Consider the following 23,196-nt stretch of genomic DNA (forward strand, 5'->3'; position numbering starts at 1 on the left):
CAAAAAATATTTCTCTGTGGGGTGAATCAAACTGAAAGTAAATTACTCTGTTTTGAAGACACACTATTAATGAATTCTAGATCAAACTATCAGCAGAACACATCAAAAAGACAACAGTATTTTGATTATTTCAAAAGAGTTAAAAATCATAGTGTTAAAACGTCTCCTTTCTTTGCAGGTCTTGGCCAGTCTGCGGACAGTCCGGAGTAACTTCGCCGTCATCACCGGACAGCAGGACCGCACAGCCAGCAAGTAAGGCTCGTACAAAGCATCACTGACAGAATAATTCATATATGAACCACCAAACGGCCACTAACAAAAGAATACATAAACTACGACTGTGTTTTTGTCTGGACAGAACAAGATCCTCAGGAAGCAACCCACCGTCCATGTGCAAGACCAGCCTCGCAGGTCAGAACTCTGCATGGAAATGACCTCAAGACAAGAGCAGTGTTGTCACGATTTGGGACGGGTCAATAAATAATAATGTTGTTTATTGTACCCAAAACATGCTACACAGGTCTCCAGGAAGAATGGCTAATAGTTGATAGTTTATAGCTAAAGTCAGTTAAATAGAATCAATCAATGAACCTGCCCAGAGACGACAGGTGGAAATGAGCTCTGGAGCTACAACCTGCTACAAACATCTCTCCTGTTAAGGTTCATGTAGATTGTGCACTGTCCCTGTCTCATTAAATAAATAAATGAATGAATGAATAAATAAATAAATAAATATTGTTGTTAAAGGGTAGACAATAATCATTTGTGGGACATTTTATATAATCATGAGACTCGCCAACAAAGAAGATTGACTTTATATCAGCAGAATGTGCAGAAAAAAACTGCTTAACCATGATGAAGCCTTCTAGATCACTGTTGTTTTTTCTTATAACAAAGTACAATATTGTAACACTTTAAATATAAAACCTATTTGTAATATTAAAATCATAATTATTCATATCAATAAAATTGTCAGCAATGTTGATCATTATTGTGACATAAATGTTAATAGCAATTTGGCCATGATCATTGTGACACCAAATGTCAATATTGTCCCATGCCTAGTCATGATACAAACATTTTAAACTCGATTTTGATACTAAAAAACTGAACTGACTGAATACTGATTCCAATGATTAAAAGTTATTTATTTAGACAATAGTGTGCTAAAATTGTAGCACTTTCTTTTATATTTTCACATTATCTGTTATACTTGTAGTGATACAGCTCAAGATCATTCTAAAGCTGTTTAGGAAAGCTTCATTTCTGTCCCATGAATGTGACTTTTTTTAGTATTAATACTAGAGATCGAGTGAAATGTGTTTTTCTTGGCTCATGTTGATACTTATAGAAACTTAGAAAGCAGTGGCTGATAAGATGTGCTGATATTTTTGGGTGAATATATCTTGCTGTTTTGGATTGTTTTCCAAAATTCTATTTTAAATTTACTACACACTCACCCACAGCACTTTTTTAAATCACAAAACTAAAGGAGAGTGGTGCAGTGATGTTTTCAGCAGTTATCTTTTCACGCTGAAGTGATAATATAAAGTTTGTGTGTAACTCTTTGCAAGCATTTCAGTCTAATCAAAATATAGGCCTGTGCTTGAGATTTAAGATCAACAGCCAGTTAATTAAAAAGTGCAAATATCAGCCAGATAGATCGACCAACTGATATATGTTTCGATACTAGTTTTGATAGCAGTTAGCATCTGATTTTCCATATTTTTGACAATCCTATTAGACTTGTTATAATTTTGAGTGTGACTGGTGTATCGTTGCTGTTGTGTGTCCAGAGGAGCCTCACCAGCAGTTGGCCATAGAGACCCTGGACGAGCTGGACTGGTGTCTGGAGCAGCTGGAGACACTAAAGACGCGACACTCTGTCAGTGAAATGGCTTCCACAAAGGTACGTCCAAAAGAAACCGTCCCCACACCTGCTCCCACGCACACGGACGCTTTTAGCTCCTCACACCGCGCCGAAAACAAAGGACCAAATCATCACCACGGCTTATTTCTGTGAATAACTTTCACACAAACAAATGAGAAAAAAGTATGGACATGCATGAGTAAATGTGGATGTAGAGATTCACTTTCATACTACAGTCACACAAGAAGATAGCAGACTCCCCACCAAAAAAGTTACATAGTGCAGCTTTAATTGTACTCTACCTTATGTTTGTATATTTAAATCATTATTATATACCTTAGTGTTGTACTTAAAAAGCCCTCAAAGTCCCAGTCAAAAGTACTAGTACATCATTAGTATCACTGTGAATCTTAATTTCTGAATTATGACAAAATATATTGTTTACATTTTGAAAAATACAGTTAATTTAATAAATATATAATGTGTCTACTGCTTGTAACCTATTGCTTTGCCTGAAATGTTCCACAGTCTGGCATTAATTGTGGTGCAGCAGTTAGCACTATAGAAGGTGTTCTCAATTAACTTACCTGGCAAAATATTGAATAAAATAATTGAATAAAATAAAGCAAGCAGGTCCTGGGTTCGACTCCCGGGCAGTGTGGGCTCATTCTGTGTGGAGTTTGCATGTTCTTCCTGTGCCTGAGTAGGTTTTCCCCGTGCTCCATATGTACGACAGGCTCCCCTCTGGGCCTGGACTCTGCTAAAAGACAGAGCTTCAATAATGTCATCAACTCTCATCAATTCCATCAAAAATGAAGACAGTTTATGCACTTTTTCTGATAGTTCAAACATTTATTTAACACAATCAAGGTTTTTGTGTCATTTAGACCAGTTTGGCCCTTATGAACATTATGGTTGCTAGGTAACATATCTCTATGTATATGTCATATTTGCTGCCCATGTCCAACCAGGAACTAAACTTATAACCTTCACCAAAATGACCAAACTAGAAAAGACTAGAAGAGATCTTTGCTAAAAGTCTACAGGTCTTACAGTATATTACACTAACTGACTCTTGTGAGCTTTAACCGTGTTTAAGTCATGTTTTATTTCATTCACACACGTTTCAGTAATCATTTATTATTAGTCTGTTTACATCTTCAAAGCTCAGAATGCTCTCTTCCATCTTGTGATGTCATGAAGTGGTAGTTTTCAAGTGAACAGCTCCTTTGACCTTGTGTCAGTGGAGATTTGATTACTGCTGTTAATACTTGATCTTGTTTGAACTGCACTGTACTGTACACTAGTGTTTTTAACTTGATTTATTTATTTAGAGATGATGTTATCTGTTGTATCTGTGCACGTAAATGTTTGCCCTGTCTTGTCTACATGTGGGATCGAGAGAGATGTTATTTCAGTTTCTTTGTATGTCTAGAACATGTGAATTCACAATAAAGATAACTTTGAACTTTGATTGGCAATTCCAGGGCTAAAATCACCCAAATGATTCTAGTGAAGTATATGGAGATGTATTACTACCTGTATTAGCAAATGACATCACAAGGTGGAACAGAGTGTTTCCAGTTTAAGAGAAGAACACATCTTAAATGTGCAGTGTTTGTGTGTTAAACATGTGTGAATGAAACAAAACACAAGTCCAGGTCTGTTTGTGATGAGGAAATGACATTAGAACAGATCAGAAGACAGCATAATACGGGCCCTTTAAGCCTCTGGGCCCATTCATGCATTTAAGCCATGTCTATTCAAGAAGCCCACCACTACATAGGAAGAATGAGCAGTCATGTGCCCGCCCCTCCCCCCCACTCATGTGCAGGGGAATGTGAATGAGAACGTATAGATAAAACGTCTACCAACCAAACCCCCCACGACCACCCCACCTCCCCTCACATCTCCAGGCTCCTCTGCTCGGTACCAGCGGCCCGCCCACTCACAGTACACGTGCCTGTAGATGCCGCCCTGATCGCGGTGCTGTAGTACTGTGCCCGGATGCTACACACACGCGCACGTGCTCCAGCCAGACCCCCGCCCAGCGCCCACCACCACATCAGATGCAGTTTAGTCAATGAAGGAAACTTAGATGGTGCTGAGGAGTGGTTTGTGGAGAGATGATGGAGGTAGAGTTGTCAAAAGTATCAAAGATCAGATACTAGGTGCTAAAATGTGTATTGAAACTGGATACTTGTATGAGCAGATGTCGAGACAAAAAAAAGTCACATTGACAGAACAGAAATTAAGCTTTATGAATGTGTTTAGAATGATGTTGAGCTGGATCAGAACAAGTGTCAGAGCACATAGACTAGTACACACACATGGACACCACTGAGGATTACACACATATGGTACTGTGATTTAATGTTGAAAATCACATTCTACTGTCTAAAAAACAGTTTTACTTGTAATCATGGTGGTATAAGAATCGGTATTGAGTCTAATACTGAAAATGAGTATGACATTTTTGTATCAGTACCAAACCAGGACTAAACCAGAACTAAATCTGTACCAAATAAGACTAAACCAGCACTAAACCAGGACTAAAAGCAGAACTAAACCACAACTAAACTAGGTCTAAACCAAGACTAAACCAGAACTAAACCAGGAATAACCAGGACTAAATCTGTACCAAACCAGGACTAGACCAGGGCCTAATACACTACTGAAAACACCATCAGGAACACATTGTACCCCTAATTCCCTTGTCATGTGGAGAATCATATTGATCTCTATTCAGGTGAACAGCACAAAAGCATAAAGGGGACAGACTGTTCCTTTAATTTCACTTGAATTGACCTAACAGAACAAAAAGTTTGACTGACCCAAATGAGAGTTCAAATATGGATCCATTTGACTCAAACTAAATCAACCAGAACTGCAAAGAACCACAAGTACTTTCTAGAAGGTTCTCTCACACCACAGAATAGTGTTGTCATGATGCAAATATTTCAGTAATAAGGAATAGACATGATATGCAATACTGATTTCAATAACACAATAATCATAAAAAACATTCTTTATTTAGACAATAGAATGGGATTTTCAACATTAAATCATAGTATTTCCTTTTATATTGCCATGTGTACTATACTTTGTGACTTTTTTGTATATCGATACCTGCTCAAATGTATATACTATATATATACTTATGTATGTATATACATAAGTATATACATACTTTCAATGTATATACTTTCAATATTAGTTTTAGTATCGATTAGTGTCTGACTTTCTAAACTTTTGACAACCCTACCACAGTGTGAGAACCACTGCACTTTACAATTACAATGTACAACTTCTTACAGCTATTTTCTAACACTGCATCATACTCTAAATGCAACTGAATTTAGAACATTTTGTATAAAATGCTTTAAACTGAATAATCTGTCACCAAGATACTCTACACTACACCTTACTATACTATATCCTGTTGTTAAAAAGTCATTATGTTTGAAAAAGTTTTATCATGACAATACCTGTATAAGTTCATATAACTAACAATGACAATTTGACCAAGAGGCAATGCAAAGATTACAGATACATCCACAAACAATCAAAGGATCTTATATGTATTAAAGGGTCTATTTTTCACTATTTCAGATCTGCGTTATAATGTTTCCTCCTAAAATATCCCCGTTGCATTGTGTTTTGTTTCATTCACATATGCTCATCTGTGTTTTTAAACTCCATACAAATTCACTATAATCATTTGGATGATTTAAACCCTGGAATTGCCAATCTCTACTGAACAAAAGGTAAAAGGAGCTGTGAACTTGAAAACTACGACTTCACAACATCACGAGATGGAACAGAGCAATTTGACAAACTATTCATAAAGAGTCACTCAAACATGTGTGAAACAAAACACAACTCTGAGTATGTTTATGAGGACATTACAGTATTATAATATGGCTAATGCTCACAAGAGTTCATTTTTGCTGAATATTTTTGCCTTAAAATGTGTAATATAATCAATAAGACGTACAAAAGCATCACAAGTGTATAATCACAACATGACTCCATTCATTCTTCTGGCCCATCCTCCTCTATCCCCATCACCCTGACAGCCTGCATTATTTTGGGTCATTCTCCCCTTGGTATATTCATAGTAACTGTAGACATATTTATAGTCGTGGTACATCATGTGCTCCTTTATTTTTGGCTCTTTCAATGACCCCTCCTCTCTCCTCCTCCTCCTCTTACCCCTCTTTCTCCTCTATTCTCCCTCCACCCTTTCCTCCCCATTCAACTCTCGCTCTCTCTTCATCTCCTCTTGAAAACTCAGTGCACATGGTCCTCCTCACAACCTCCACGAGGCCCCTCCCACTCCACGCTGCTCCTGTCCAATCGGAGAGCCCGGAGTCCCCCCTGCTCGTGTCGCTGCGGGGTCCCCCATTGGCTGCTATTCTTAGACATTTTGGGCAGGGGGGCGGGGATGAGCGTATACCGCGTTCTGCCGTGTTTACACATATGAGTGAATGAGGAGGGAGAGTCCGGGGCTGTCTGTTGTCTCCCAGCTCCTCAATGCTTCCCCTTTGGTCTTCCACTGCGGATTTTTATTCTCAGTTTCAGCATTTTAGATTTGCTGTTTTGCTTCGGATAACCACCAAACAGGAGACAGCCAAATCGTGTCTTTTTTAAAATCCAGAAATTATTTTAAATTTTGATTCAAATGCCCGAGCGTGCGCGGAGATGCCAGAAGTGAGGCGTTATATTTCCGTGTCTTGGATGGTCATTCAGGTAAGAAGAAGGAGGAGGAGGAGGAGGAGAAGGAGCCGGCGTCTGCTCAAAGATAAACATGTGAAAATCTGATTTGTACAGTGGTAATGTGATCACGTCCAGACAGAATGGCTGGTTAGTGCAATTGGACATGCATTTTTTGGTTGGTCATTGAGAATTCACACACAAGCTTAGCGGTTACTGGGGCAACGGGCTGAGAGAGGAGAGAAGAGAGAGAGCCAGAAGAGATGTCTACACAGAAATGGTTCAGCTGTGCTTGCTTTAATTTAAAATATCTTTGATATGACTATTTGGACTAAAAAACACAAGGAAATAATGATAGTACTTACATTTACTTGAGTAACCTTTTAAAGAAATTGTACTTTTCAGAGAACATTTCTAGCAAGTAAACAGTACTTTTACTCCTACTTGAGTATTAAGAGACATGGGAGTCATTCACACATGAACTCCCAAATGCTAAATATTGATTTCATTCATTAGTTTGTGCTTAGCTTTGTACATTCTCTTTAAGTTTTTAAATGTTAAGTCATATGATTTTGAACTATTTCTATATATTCTGTAAATTGGTAACAGGTTTTATGCAGAGTAAGATTGTATTTAATTGGAGACAGAATATTTTGCTTTATTACTTTACTTAAAGATGCACTGTGGACCTTTTCTGCTCTGTCTCTATGGAGATTTTATTAGTTTGTCTGAAATGGTCCACAGTCTGTCAATGTGTCTGTCAAATTTGTGTTCAATCTTAAGTGTTATTATTCCTCAAAAATACTCTGAAAAACATGCGTTCTTACTATGAGCAGGTTCACCTCTCCACAGACCTGACCTGTAACTTGTTCTGCTTGTCTGCAAGGGGTTAAATCATGTCATAGTGGAACATTTCTAGCTAAGTAATCTGTCTATATACCTTATTATTTTGTATTATTTGTATTGTATTGTATTATTTTGCATGAATCTTAACAGAGTATAAGTTCTGTAGGGACAACAAAGCTGTTTTAAAGACTCCCACAGAATCAGTGCAGTGTTGACTTGTTGCACATAAACATTTTACACAAACCAGTCTACTTTATATTATATTTTAACCACAAAACGTTGATCAGATTCTTAATTGTAATGAATGGGATTCCCGCAAAAGACATACTGTGTGGTTTAGTGGCATGTAGAGGCAAAAGGGCTAGTAGAGTTTTTGAATATGGCTCATTTTCCAGGAGCATGTCTCAGTGTTGTGTTTGAGCTCACAGCATGTGTCAGTATGTTATAATGTGTAACTGTGTGTAACTGTGTGTAACTGTGTGTAACTGTGTGTCAGTCAGGACACAAATGAAACTTTCCTGAATGTCTTTAGAATGATGTTGAGTTGTATCAGAACAAGTGTCAGAGCACATAGACTAGATGGACCAACATGAACCTACTGCACCACTGACCATTACACACATATAACACACATGGACCAGAAAAGAAAGTTCTACCATTTAAATGTCACTTTTCTGGTGGAGGTTTCATCAAATGCTTTTGTTTATGGAGATGTTATTGCTTTGTCTGGAATGTTTCACAGTATGGCATTGACTTTTCTATCTTCACTGAGACCAAACTAGACCAGAAGTTACAGGTCAGATCTGTGGAGAGGCGATAGATATTTTTGAGCTATAAAACCACCTGTAATTGAATACATGTAAGGTAGAGATATTTAAAGTCAGACTCTGGAACATTTAAAGCAGAGCAATGATATCTCCATAGAAACAAGCAGGTGACAGACCCCCAACAGAGAAGTAACGCAGTGCACTATTAATATCAAAATGAAAGGAAGAGTATTTAATTATCATTATGTTATGAATATCCAGTGTCGAGAATTCCTTAGTATCAAAATCAAGTTTGAAATTTTAATATTGTGTCAACGTTACGTTCACCACCTGAAAAATGAAAGCGAGCTCCTTAAAGGGCCCGTATTACACGATTTCTGATCTATGTTTTAATGTAGTCTCCTCATCCCAAATAGACCTGGAGTTGTGTTTTGTTTCATTCACACATGTTTAACAACACAAAGATGACATAGTTAGGCTGTTCTTCTCTCAAACTGAAAACACTCTGTTCCCCCTTGTGATGTCATGTGGTGATACAGGAAGTGCTCTATTGTGTTTTTAAACTCCACACACCTTCACTAGAACCATTTGCATGATTTCAGCTCTTGAATCAATCAATCTCTACAGAACAAAAGATAAAAGGAGCTGTTAACTTGAAAACTACTACTTCATGACATCACAAGGTGGAACAGAGCATTTTGAGCTTTAGAGATGTAGACATACTAATAATAAAGAGTTACTCAAACATGTGTGAATGAAAGAAAACATGACATGACTGTTTTGAGGAGGTAACAACATTCTAACATGACTTAAGTCTTACAAAAGTAATTTTGTGTAATGTATGGCCTTTAAAGCCCAGAGTGTGAGTGGAGTGTGTCATGTGCTCGTTTGTGTGCAGTTCAAGAGGATGCTGAATCGAGAGCTCACTCAGCTGTCAGAGACCAGCCGCTCCGGAAACCAGGTGTCCGAGTTCATTTCCAGCACATTCCTCGGTATGACCACTACCGCTTTACCCATCACTGCTTAAATATGTTTTTGTCTTTTTATTTATTTTTAAATCTAAACTCTTATTTATATGATCTGCTTTCATGTTCTCGCCTCACCTACAGAAAAGCAACATGACATGGACATCATGTCTCCTCCGGCCAAAGAAAAGGACAAGAAGAAAAGGCCCATGTCCCAGATCAGTGGAGTGAAGAAGGCCACACAGAGCCCGAGCATCGCCGCCTCCACCATCCCACGCTTCGGGGTGGCGCCGTGTCAGGAGGGGCTGCTGGCCAAGGTACTGTGCATTTCCTAATAACATGGAGACATGGAAATGATCTAGTACTCATTTATATTCATTAAATAACAAGTTTGAAAAGTAATTCATTTATGAATCTAATTTTTATTATATCTAGAGATATTTACCTTTGAACTTTTGATTATACACTGCAAAAAAGACTGGCCAAAATTTAAGATATAAGCACTTAAATCTATCAGAAAATGACTTAAAAGTAGTGAAATGATCTGTCCATGCAGCAAGATAGTTTTATTTGACAAGTTCTCTTAAAATAAACGACCTCTAGACTAGAATGAAGCGTCTCAGAACTAGTAAGTAGATCATAAATCTGAAAACAAGATGAAGAACCTGATATAAGTTTTAAAATCTTGGCCAGATCAGAGAAATTTGCAGTGTAAATGGATATTATTTTTAGAGATGCACCAGTCCAGCTTTTTCAGTTCCAATATTGATTTTGATATTATGGCTTTAAATATCTGTGGATATCCAGTGCAGAAGATGAAAACAGCATTTATTTCCTTAAAACTCAAATAAAATAAGACAAAACTGATCCAAATGTGTTATGTAGCTGTTATTTGTCTGTTATTGAAGTAACCACAAAACAGCTTTGTATTAATAAAAGTTCAAACGTTATAAGACTTTCTGGGTGACTACGACCAGCAAAAAGTCTTTTCATTTGATATTTTTTAAAGACGATATCTGATCTAGCAAGTTTTTCAGTATCGATTCCAGTATCAGATCGGGGCATCCCTAATTTTTTTGCTTCAGATATGATAAGAAAATGTGAACTTCCCATAGAAAAGGGTGTACTTGTATGTTCATACCACTGGGCTTGTGTAATATCAGCTGTAACTGGCTCTCGTAGCGTCAGTGCCCGTGACGGTCTGGCATTAGCATGTGTAAACTGAACAGTAGCAGGACTGTGTGTGTGTGTGTGTGTGTTTGTCTGGGCCTGAGGAGCTCAATGCTTTTGTGTGTGCTGTGTGTAAACAGGAACTGGAGGACATTAACCGATGGGGCATAGACATCTTTAAAATATCTGAGTACTCTGGATCCCGCCCACTCACGGTCACCATGTACACCATCTTCCAGGTAACAGCACCATCCACCACTCCAGACTCATACTGTGCATCAATGTGATCAACATTCTGTGGGGCGTGATGCTAACTGAAGGCACTGCTCAGTTACAAAAAGACTGAGTGTAATATGGTACAAAACATCACCAAAATACTTCACTTTTAGATACTAATCACTGAAATGTGGACAGATTAATGAAACACTGATAATACTGTGAATTTTGAATTGAATTGGAGAACACTGATGATCTAAAATATGCTACATATCAAAAAGGAAATGGAAACGAACTTTTAATATAAACTTATGTTGGAAGAGTATAAAGTGATATTTCTGCACTTTTGTGTGTAATTGTAATCATGTCACATTTGAACACATTTGTGTTAGACACATGATAGTGTCTGAGGATCATTATTGAGATAAGTATAATCTTTTTTGTCAGTATGTGCCAGGCCTGTCCTGCAGTCGTACTGTACAACAGTGTGTGTTAGTGTGTGTTCATGTTATGTTCCCGTGCTGCTGTAGGAGCGTGACCTGCTGAAGTCCTTTAAGATCCCTGCAGACACCTTCATCACCTTCATGATGACGTTAGAGGAGCATTATCACGCAGACGTGGCCTATCACAACAACATCCACGCAGCAGATGTGGTCCAGTCCACACACGTGCTGCTTTCCACACCAGCACTAGAGGTACAGCTTCACTCCCACTCTTCATTCATTTAGCAGTTTCCATAGTAGGTGACATTACATAAGACTGCCCTGATAACAGACAGATGTTTCTGATAGAAGCACTGTCTGCAGGGGCAGAGTGTGAAGTGTGGATACTTTTTAGACAAATCATATATTTGTGGGCAGAGTTTAGGTGTTTATGTGACCTTCTTCTATCATATCTCTGTCGTCAGGCTGTGTTCACAGACCTGGAGATCCTGGCAGCTCTGTTTGCGAGTGCCATTCATGATGTGGACCATCCTGGAGTCTCCAACCAGTTCCTCATCAACACCAGTGAGTTCTCATGACCTCTCACACAAAGGCTACATTCACACTGCAGCCCGAATCTTATTTTTTTCACTTTTTTTTTGCTCAGTGTGAAGTCACATTTATCTTGAGTTTTACATCTCTCAAATGCCAGGTGCCCAATTTTTCACTGGAAAAGGCAAGAATGAAACACAATTAAAAATTAATTCATTTAATTTAATTAATTCATTAATTAGTTTGTTTAATTGCAATTAGATTTGTTGTTTTTAAGATTCTCCTCACATTACACATTTGAGAACTGAACATGAGATCATTTCCGTACATGTTTGTAGTGGTTTGAACTACATTAGTGGATTTCCTGTGGAATAAGTGTCCACAGAGACAGGGACATTTAACTGTCTATGTGGATACTTATTTATTTATCATTTATCATTTCATTTATCTGCACAACTATGTCATTATGTAGTTCTTTGAATTCGATCATGTATTTCTTATGTTTAATCTTTTAGCCCTGCTTCTTGTACACAAATGATCAATGTACTTATTTTGTTTCAGACTCGGAGCTGGCTCTGATGTACAATGATGCGTCTGTGCTGGAGAACCATCACTTGGCCGTGGGCTTCAAACTCCTTCAGGAGGAAAACTGTGACATCTTCCAGAACCTCAGCAAAAAGCAGAGGCAGTCTCTGCGTAAAATGGTGATAGACATGGTACGTCACCCATGCTCCCACATGACACTCCTCCATAAATATACACAAGCATGATACAAAATGATGCACTAGAGCTTTACAAACCTGACACACATAGATCGATTAGTGGGATACACACTGATTGCAGTAATAGTGCTCTGAAGAGGGAGTAACTTAGTGTGGAGAGCAAAAGGACAGGATGACAAAAACAAAAGTGAAACTTGTTAATCCATTATTTTCGGTGAATATAACTTTTCAAAAGGATAAATGGTGATCTAAAAATGTTATATGTTAGCAGTTATGTGAAGTTATGCAATGTTATGTGTTCCCTCTTTAACATACTGTATATTTAACATCTATTTCTAAACTGAATTTATGAATAACTCATTACTAATTCTCACTACTGCTACAAAGACAATATTTCTTTGTTTACTGTGTCCAGGTGCTGGCCACAGACATGTCCAAACACATGAACCTTCTGGCTGACCTCAAAACTATGGTAGAGACCAAGAAAGTGACCAGTCTGGGAGTGCTCCTGCTGGACAACTACTCCGACCGCATACAGGTGCGTGAGGGTTTAAAAAGACCACTTTTGTTTTGATATGTGTACGACTTCTACATAGAACAGTTTTTATGCAACATTCGGGAGTGAAGCATTCTGGACAGTTAAAGGCCAATTCTGACACAAAACAGCACTAAAAGATAAATGTTTTGTAGTGAACACAATCCAAGAATTTTTAAGTTCTAGTTGAGTGTCACCAAACAGCATTTTATAAACCTGGTGGAATTAAAGCAACACTGTGTAGCTTTCTCGACGTGGCACATCACCTGCATGGTTCCATGGAAATAAACAAGTTAAAAACATTCTTTGGAACATCCTCCATGGAGATAAGTGTTATGCCATACTGTGAAATATTATAGCCAGACATTTCCATGGAAAGCAAGCCCGCTCAGGAAGCGTGCTAGTGCATGTAGTTACTGTTTCAGTGCAATAAAAACACTCAAAATGAAAAAACAAACAGACAAGTTTGGACAGACCCTCTCATTCAGTTTTTTTTTTTCTTTATGTTTACTACTGTCTACATTTGAGATGCACACAGAATTAGACATCAAATATATTTTTTTTATATTCAAATCCTCAAAGTCTTAACCCGTCACTTTTTTTCTTTGCTACATAATTCCATATATTACATAAATATTTGACTGGGAGTACATGTTGGGGCTTTAAACACAATATCCAACAAAATATAATTCAGTATTTTTAATGAGGAATAACAAAAACTTAAGAGTACATGTGTGTTCGTGTGCCAGGTGCTGCAGAACATGGTGCACTGTGCAGACCTCAGTAACCCCACCAAACCTCTGGAGCTGTACAGACAGTGGACCGACCGCATCATGGTGGAGTTCTTCACTCAGGGCGACCGCGAGAGGGACAAAGGCATGGAGGTCAGCCCCATGTGTGACAAGCACAACGCCTCCATCGAGAAGAACCAGGTACAGAAACTAAAATTTAAAAAAAACAACAACATACTCTTAATTGACTAAGAATTTTGGATGAGACGTTTGTGTTATTATGATACTAAATTTTCAAAGTTGATTTCAGTAGTAAGGAATAGACTTGATACGCAATATCGATTCTGATACCACGATGATAATAAAAACTAAATAAAAACACTTTATTTAGACTATAGAATGTGATTTTTAACATTAAATCATAGTACTTTCTACTCATAGTACTATTCCCATGTGTCTTATATGTGTGTAATCCTCAGTGGTGCAGTCTAGGACGAGTCTATGTGCTCTGACACTTGTTCTGATACACCTCAACATCATTCTAAAGACATTCAGAAAAGACTAATTTTGTTCTGTGAATATTATGTTTTAGTATCAATACTTGCTCAAATGAGTATCCAGTATCAGATTTTCAATACTTTGGACAACTCTTCTCGCAAGACAATTTTTTTCATGTGTGCAGAATCTTTGACTCGTGAGAATATTTATGTATTTTGAAACTCGAATCAGCTAATCACACCAGAAATAAATAGAGAAATATGTGTAGGAGGTGCACCATCTGAGAGCCTGGACTATTTAAAGATACTTATGTCATATTTATAGCAATTATGACAAACAAAAATGTGAAAAATTTAAAATGTTTCAATCCGAGGTGGGCAGAGTAGCCAAAAAATGTACTCAAGTTAGAGTAATGTCACTTTGAAATAATATAACTCAAGTAGAAGTGCAAAGTAGTGGTCCAAGAGAATAAAAAAAAGTAAAACTGTTTGGGAAAACTAAGAGTAGTAAGAGTATCTTCAAGAGTTAACTAGAGGCACTTCTGCGTCTGAAGCTCTGTTAGTCAAGCTAAACTTTAATCTGAGCTTTATCTTAACACAATCTGTCCAGAAAGAGCTGACTTAGGCTGCGTTCACATTGCAGCCTGAAGTGACCCAAATCCGATTTTTTGGCCTTTATGTGACCTGTATCTGATCTTTTAATGACAGTCTGAACGACACAGATCCTATTTTTTAAAATGCAATCCAGGACACTTGGATATGTGCTCCTGAAACCGATACATATCGGATCTTTTGACATGTGACTTCAGTCTGAACAGTCAAAGGGCATTCATCCACCTACACATTATCAACAAGACACAAACGTCACTATTCTGAGCTGAAGTAGGCGAAAATTGTTAATGAACTCTGTGTCGCTGAAGTGAAGCACATCACCACTCACCACTCTTGGCTACGTCTCCACATCCACACGTTCCTTTCAACGGACGTCGCTGCCGCTGTCCCATAAAACACCACGACCAAAAACCTCATCCTTCTCCTTCTCAATCTCCTCCTTAAAACAAGTTGAAGTTGAAGTTGAACAAGTTGTTCATGTTCTGGCTCTGGTACGAGAGGAACTTTAAAATCTCCAGGTGCTCAATGCTGCGTCCATGTTTGGACAACTTCTGTAAACACAGAGCACGCTCGCTGCGGTTGACGTCATCGTGTCTCCAGTGCACATGCGGGACACATTTGGGTCGTTTAATGTTCACACTGGAGATCACATACAAGTCACATTTAATTGGAAATGTGAACGACCTCGCAAAAACATCAGATTTCACAAGAAATCAGAATTGAGCATTAAGCCCTGCAGTCTGAACATAGCCCAAGTGGCCTGGGTCGCATTTGAAAAAAACAGATCTGTATCGTTCAGACTGTCATTAATAGATCAGATACAGGAACATAGGGGCCAAAAAATTTGATTTGGGTCACTTCAGGCTGCAGTCTGAACGCAGCCTTAGTCAAGCTAGACTTTAATCTGAGCTTTATCTTAACACAATCTGTCCAGAAAGAGCTGACTTAGTTGGAACTTTAACAGGTGAGATGATTTGTGCTGTTAAAGTCCCTCTCTTGATGTGTGCATTGTGTCTCCATGGTAACTGATCAACATTTTGCCATAGAGATACATGCAGAACCCACCTAAACAGGAATATGAATGCTTGTATTGATCACAGGCTCCTGAAAATGTGTTGATTAAAACCATTTTTTCTTTTTTCTTGAGTTTTCAGGCTTTTTTGACAGTGTTTGCTAATGTGTGCGTCATGTCTCCATGATTCTGCCATAGAGATACATGTAGAACCCCTCCAGGATAAAGTTTCGATAGTCCATAACCGTCTCCCCCTTGTCCGTCCCTTCAGGTGGGCTTCATTGACTACATCGTGCACCCGCTGTGGGAGACGTGGGCAGACCTGGTCCACCCCGACGCCCAAGAAATTCTGGACACATTAGAAGACAACAGGGAGTGGTACCAGAGCATGATCCCCCACAGCCCCTCGCCCCACCCCGACTGTCCAGAGGGGGGCGCCACTCCCATATCCACCTCCGACCCCTCCGCTCCCAACACCTCCGCCGACAAATTCCAGTTTGAACTCACCCTGGAGGAGGAGGGCGAGTCGGACAGCGAGAGCCCCGCGGAGGAGCAGGAGAGTGGGGACGTGTCACGGACTGGGACCCTCAAAAGATCTGGAGATGGAAGGACGTTTTCCATTGACCAGACAGAGAAAGACGGCGGGATTTCGGGTTTGTTCAAAATCGGAACATAGCGTCGTTTTTTTGTCGTTTGATTTTAGTTCCAGTTTTTTGGAACTTTTTTTTGGATAAGCAGGAATTGTGGAGTTTGCACTGGAGAGAGACTGAGCTGGAGCTTCCACACCAACAAAACACGTGGCCCTTTCTTAGACTTTTTTGTGAAGGAGTTTTAAAATCCAACATGGCCGTCTTCCTGTTGTTCAGAAAGTCAGTGACACTTGGAAACTTCCAGGACATTTTAGTCTTTTTAAATTTTGTTTATTTAAGACCACTGAAGAGGAGGTGGAGCTATGCAGGAGTTGTTTATGTAGCAATTGTATTATTACTGATATCCTTTAACTTAACACATGAATAGAAAGGTGGTACACTATTTTACTGAGGATTTGTGCTTATATTTAAATCAAAATTTCTGAATGGCTTTTGCTCCAATTCCACATTTATTACCACTTTAACTGATTTCTGCCGTTTGTTTTAAAAGGCCTTTACTGCACTATTTTCATCTGTGTTCGAATGTTTTTTTCTCGTCACAAACACACCTGGAGTTGTGTTTCGTTTCATTTAACATACAAACCAAAACACAAAATTTAGGCTGGGTTCTTCTCTCAAACTGAAAACACCCTATTCCACTTTGTGATGTCATTAAGTGGTAATACAGGAAATGCTCCACTGTGTTTTTAAACTTCAAACACATTCTTTAGAATCATTTTGATCATTTCAGCCGTGGATTTGCCTTTGCCTTTGAAACAGCTCTCGTTTTAGCCTCATTGAAACTGCTTCACTCCTCTGTGCACCAGCAGATATTAGAGACTTTCTACTGAAAATCTCACCTGTACAGAAGTTAAAAATATGCAAAACAAAAGCAACAACTTGAGGAGTAAAGCAGGTCAATTGATGCTAAAAAAAGGAGCTGTTAACTTTAAAACTATCACTGAATGATATCATGACGTGGAACAGAGCGTCTTAAGCTTTGGGGATGCAGACAGTAATAATGCAGGATTACTCAAACTTGTGTGAATGAAACAAAACACAACTCCAGGTGTGTTTTTGAGGAGGAAACCGCATGATAACAGGACTTAAACCTCACATGAGTCATTTTTGTGTAATATAGGACCTTTAAACACAATTTTATTTTTACAGTGATTATAGTTTCATATTTTTGACCCCACATTATTGACAAATTACCTTTTAATACACCACAGCCGCTGAAGTGAAACAGCAACAAAGCAGATCCATAAAAATCCATTGGAAGCTGTGTGGCGCCATCTGGTGTTGTTCATCGGTATCGTCAGAACTCTGTAGGACAAAATTGAGATACCAGTTTTGCTTATACATGATAATGTTATTGTTATTTAACTCACTCCAACTTTACGACACCCTTTTATCAGTTTGCCTTAGCACTTTAGTTATATTTTTGTTAAATTTTTTGCCAGCCCTTTTATTGGGAAGGGCTTGAGATGACACAAAGGAGGCTATAGACTGAAACTGAATAACTACTACCAAAAAAAAAAAAAAAAAAAAAAAAAAAATCAACACTACTTTACAGGTTAAATCTTCCAATTGCTTTACTCTTCCTGTACAAAAGTCTGAGCACTGCACGCTGTGTTTTTTTTTTCTACCCCATGATACACAATCAAACCGTTACCATGGGAACGACTGTAAACCGAAAACCAAACCAGGCCGCAGATGTCCGTGCCAAATTTTGAGCGATGATGGTTCAATATTTCCACCGGGGACTCGCGGTCAATGTCAGAACAAGTGCCAACCATAACACGAAGCGTACTGTATTTTCCACTCTGCCCTTGGCTAATTTCCATGAGTCGCTTTGATTGTAGCCCCTGTGCTTATCTGAACTACATTGTCTTAAAAAAAAAAAAACTGTGGTGAGTGATTTTGTTTTGTTTTCTTTCTGAAGATTTGCTACGAAAAACAGACTAGAAAACCAGAAAAAAGAGATCCGAAGCACTTTGTATTGTATCCTCCCTGCACTTCCAGCGAGAGTGAGCGGCGCCCCCTGTAGGCAGTGGATGAGAGGCCCGCTCATGTGTATTACGGACTGTACAAACCTACTGTGATGTGGCGAATGCATGACACTGCCTGTGAGTCCAGTGTGACGTGCTCCGCCATCAGCCATGAAGTCAACAGGGTCTAATCTAATCTAACTTTTTGGTTAAGGGTCCGTCACCTGCTTGTTTCTGTGGATATATCACTGCTCTGCCTGGAATGTTCCACAGTGTGACATTAAACAGTTTTACTTTACATTTACTCGATTACAGGTGCTTTTATAATTCAAAAATATCTAGAAAAACAGACACTGTGACTGAGCAGGGTCACCTCTCCACAGATCTGACCCTCTCATAATGTGTGCATTGTGTCTCCATGGTAACTGATCAACATTTTGCCATAGAAATACATGTAGAACCCACCTAAACAGAACTATGAAAGCTGGTTGTGAAAGCTGTGTTATTTAAAACCATATTTTTTCTGGAGTTTTCAGACTTTTTTGACTGTTTGCTAATGTGTGCATTGTGTCTCCATGGTAACTGATCAACTGATTCCGCCATAGAGATACATGTAGAAACCCTCCCTGAAGATAGAAATGTTTAATACCACACTGTGAAATATTCCAGACAAAACAACATCTCCATGAAGAAAAGTGTTTGGGACCATCATTATAATGTCGTCCCCTCATCAAAAACTTGTCTTAAGAGGTTTTAGAAATCATCTGTGCATGTTTGAGTAATTTAATGATCTCTCCCGGGCCTTATTCAAACCCTCCTTACAGTTAACAGTCCAGTTTTGTCCTAAACTCAGCCCACTCAACTATTTTCCACAAATATACCAAAGTATGATTCAAAACAAAACTCTCCAACTTCATAAACCTTCAGTAGTGAAGTTGTAATGTGATAGTGCTCTGAAGGGGGAGTGGCTTAGTGCAGGGAGCATAAGGATAAGGGATTCAGAAGGTCAAAAACAAAAGTAAACTAGATACATTTTCGGGGAATACAGCATTTTCAGATCAATAAAAGGTAACAGGGAGATCTTTATATGTTAATAAGCATAAAAGACGAAAGACTAATCGGCTTCATCACTTTTAATCTGAATTTGAAAACCTATGCAAAATAAAACTTGAAAGATCTACAGCTGCTCAAAAGCTAATTCTAATTTTATGCAGAAAATGTGGTGTCATTTGAAAATGTAACTGAATTAATTAATGTAAGTGACGTAGGTGTGTTCATTCAGTTTAAGTTCAACATTTGGGATTTTTTCTTTAAAATATTATTCAAACTGCATATGACAGGTTCTTATACTTTTCTAATTATTATAATATAATAATGATATACCTGTGGAAAATACTTAGCACAGTTTGAGGTCAGTTCAGTGGTAAGAAAAGTACCAAAATACCAATGTTATCAATTCCAAAAGAAAAGAAATGTAGATACAAATTACACTCAAAGAAGACATTTTTCTGACATTTTGAACACTGATTTAACTAAGCACAGGTGTTAGAATAATTTTTTGTTAACATTAAGGTTGCTAGGTAACAGTTATGGCATGATCTCTAGATCCTGTTTGTCGTATGTGCTGCCCGTGTCCAACCAGCAAGGAAAATTACAAACTTGATCAAAATTTTAAAACTAGCGAAAACTAGACAAGATTTTAGGTCAAATTTAAAATATAAGGAAGTTTAGAAATGAGTAATCTAACCTGTCAAATATACTTGAAGAAAATACTGCATAACTGATCGAGAAACAAACACAGTATAGAAGTAAAGTAGAACTGGGTGTGTACTGAGACTTTATTAATACCTTGATTTTTAAATTTAATTTTTTTTTTCTAGCACCACCACTGCAATACTGATATCAAATGTACACTATGTAACTTTTCTTGAGGATACACTTGATTTGAAAGTGAAATGGGGGTTTGAGTTGGGGTTATATTGATATGGCTGAAGTTAATTCCACTTTCATTAGTGTTCAGACGAAGCAGAGCAGTGACATCTCCATAGAAACAAGCAGGTGACGGACCCAAACCCCAACTTTAAGCTTCCAAAACTCGTCTTCCAATTCTAAAAGTAAAAGTTTCTTCCAATACGCTACTCGTTCTTCTTCTTCCATTTCCTTTTTCAGATTCTTCTTCTATGGCTGCTTGGCGCTCATGCAACATGTGGACGTGTTCATATTGGAGACAGAACATTGCATTTTATTGTGTGAAATGACGTTACCGCCTTATTTTATTTATTTAACTTTTTTCAAGCTGGTTTTAAGATGCTGAATTCCTCTGTAAAGCAGTCCACCTCACTCCAGGATGCCTTTAACACTAAAAAAGGACTAACTGCCACCATTACAAAGCACTGTTGTTGACCGCTTTTATGGAACATTATTTATTTCATGTGGTTTGGTCTGTGAGGGAGTTGATTTTGTGAGTTCTTCCATTCGTTCCTTCCTCGCCCAGTTACCTCGCTGTGGTAGACTTTCATTTCCTTAACTTCCTTCTCTTCAATTCCTCCTTGTACTACCATTTTTAATCTGTCAATCAAATGCGGCATGTTAAAGGGCCCATATGACACTGTTCTCTGATCTGTGGTATAATGTTTCCTCATCACAAACTTCAGTGCTGAGTTGTGTTTTGTTTCATTCACATGTTTCACACTCACATCCTGCAGATTTAGGCTGAGCTCTTCTCTCAAACTGAAAACACTCTGTTCCACCTTGTGCTGTCATGTGGTAATACAGGAAGTGCTCCACTGTGTGTTTTTTTTTAAAACTCCTTCACTAGAATCATTTGGATTAGACCTGGAATTGCCAATCTCTACTAAACTAAAGGTAAAAGGTAACATGAAAACTACCACTTCATGACATCACAAAGTGGAACAGAGCATTTTGAAGCATAATGAAGGATTAATCAAACGTGTGAATGGAATGAAACACAACTCCAGGTCTGTTTTTGAAGAGGTAAAAACATTCTAGGAAAGTCTGTCCTCTCCTTTCTCCTCCTCTCTCCTCTCCTCCTCTGCTCCTCTCCTCCTCATTCCTCTGCTCCTCTCCTCCTCTCCTCTTCTCCTCTGCTCCTCTCTCCTCTCCTCCTCTGCTCCTCTTCTCCTCTGCTCCTCTCCTCCTCTGCTCCTCTCCCCTCTCCTCTCCTCCTCTGCTCCTCTTTCCTCTCCTCCTCTCTGTTTCTCCTCTGTGGCTGGGACTTCTTCACCTGTTTCCTGCAGAATCGAGGAGAGGAATCAAGGAGAAGGAGGCAAAGAAAGAGAATGAGACAGGGACTCTGTAGCCACATTGGCTCTGTAGTCTCCATGTTGGTTGTATCTGTGGTTTTCTCAGAGGTTTCTGACACGGCTCGTACAGTCTGACTCTTGCACCTTTGACAATCTCAACAGCAGTGTGTGTCCTCTCTCTGACTGTAATGCCTTTGCCAATAAAGGTGAAACTCTTCACGCCTCAATCACTGGGCTCATTCTTTGCTTATATGCTTCAAAAGTAACTGAATGGGAAATAACAGTTTAACGTTCATTCATTAAAAATACTTGATACTTGTATTTATAATGTAGAACTTGGGCTTTTTACCTGCTTGCTTAAGTTACTTTTTTAAAAATACAGTTTATTTTCCTGTTATTGATGTTTATATATATAGTGGCTAATGTCTAATGTCTTTAATATCTAGAGCATACAGAAATGAGCTGATAATATTGGATTAATTTATGATTCATTCAAACAAAGTAGTTTGCTTTAAAGTGAACAGCCTATTGGTGGTTTTCAGATTCTAGAATGTGAAGATGTCACATTTCCAGATGAGGCAAAGGACTGGAGATTGTGCTTTACCAAGAAATATTGGAAATGTAGGTAAATTCCCAAATATGGAACCTGATCATTTCTATTATTGACCAGACCCAAGACTTCTGTAGAGCAACAAAAATCTGCAGATGAACAAAATTAACTTTAGTTGCTCCCATCTGTACTGAATAACACTGGCCTCTAGATTCTGTGATGATCTGAAACCAGCAATACAAACGTAATACATCCAATGATTATTATATTTGGAAATTATATAAAAAAGAAAATACAAATGATAACAAATATATGATTCATATTTTGGATGTTTTGATGTTATATTTTCATTATTATATGAAGAATACTGTGGTATTTTTTTTTTTTTTTTTTTTTTTCTTAAAAAACAAAATAATAATTGTTCATATGTTTAAGATAAGACCAGAGTAATAAAAAAAAAAAATAGCACATCCACTTCATATATAATAATACAAATCTTTTTTTAATAAAGCACTTTTAAAAACATGGTACAATACAAAAAGCAAAAAAATAGCAAACGGAAAGCACAAAAACAGACAATGATGAAAAACAATTTGATTAATTATAACAAATAAATACATAAAAATAGAATAAAAATAAATAAGGGATAAAATCAAGCTAAAACCAGCTAAAGAAAGGCCAACAGGTAAAAACTGGTTTTAAGAAGTGATTTAAAAGATGATAGTGATGGCCTTATCTCCTCAGGCAGGTCGTTCCAACACCGAGGCACAGGGACTGAAAAGACTCCATCACCTTCGTCCCGAGCCTGGACTTTGGAACAACCACAGAGACCTGAAGATCTAAGACTGAAGAGGAACAACTACAGGGACCTGAGGATCTAAGACTGAAGAGGAAAAAACACAGGGACCTGCCTGAAGATCTAAGGCTCGTACGCTGTTAAAACTTCTGAAATGTAACTTGGTGCAAGACCTAAACAATCTTTAAAAGTGATCAGTAAAATCTTCAAATCAGTTCTAAAACACACAGGAGCCAGTGAAGGGAAGTAAAACAGGGGAAATATGTTGGTGACTGTACATAAATACATAAATACATAAATACAGTCTACGCTTCAGATCAAAAATATAAAAAGG

General features: G+C 38.1%; 1 protein-coding gene across 4 annotated transcripts in view; it reads left to right on the forward strand.

The window, feature by feature from the left end:
- The window catches only part of LOC110174801 (cAMP-specific 3',5'-cyclic phosphodiesterase 4D-like), a 131,056-nt gene extending 109,323 nt beyond the window's left edge, over positions 1–21,733 (forward strand). For all 4 annotated transcript variants that reach the window (XM_055151821.1, XM_055151822.1, XM_055151823.1 and 1 more), the window contains 12 exons: positions 179–252; positions 359–411; positions 1,797–1,909; positions 9,098–9,191; positions 9,309–9,481; positions 10,475–10,573; positions 11,081–11,245; positions 11,458–11,557; positions 12,086–12,240; positions 12,662–12,784; positions 13,531–13,713; positions 15,905–21,733. In XM_055151821.1, the coding sequence (XP_055007796.1) occupies positions 179–252; positions 359–411; positions 1,797–1,909; positions 9,098–9,191; positions 9,309–9,481; positions 10,475–10,573; positions 11,081–11,245; positions 11,458–11,557; positions 12,086–12,240; positions 12,662–12,784; positions 13,531–13,713; positions 15,905–16,309 (1,737 nt within the window). In that variant the 3' untranslated portion in view covers positions 16,310–21,733. The remainder of the gene's footprint in view (positions 1–178; positions 253–358; positions 412–1,796; positions 1,910–9,097; positions 9,192–9,308; positions 9,482–10,474; positions 10,574–11,080; positions 11,246–11,457; positions 11,558–12,085; positions 12,241–12,661; positions 12,785–13,530; positions 13,714–15,904) is intronic.
- Positions 21,734–23,196: the final 1,463 nt, after the last annotated feature.

This window comes from Boleophthalmus pectinirostris, unplaced genomic scaffold (genome assembly GCF_026225935.1).
Source record: "Boleophthalmus pectinirostris isolate CB_2022bp ecotype Guang Dong unplaced genomic scaffold, ASM2622593v1 HiC_scaffold_16, whole genome shotgun sequence".
In the NCBI taxonomy this organism is placed as follows: domain Eukaryota; kingdom Metazoa; phylum Chordata; class Actinopteri; order Gobiiformes; family Gobiidae; genus Boleophthalmus; species Boleophthalmus pectinirostris.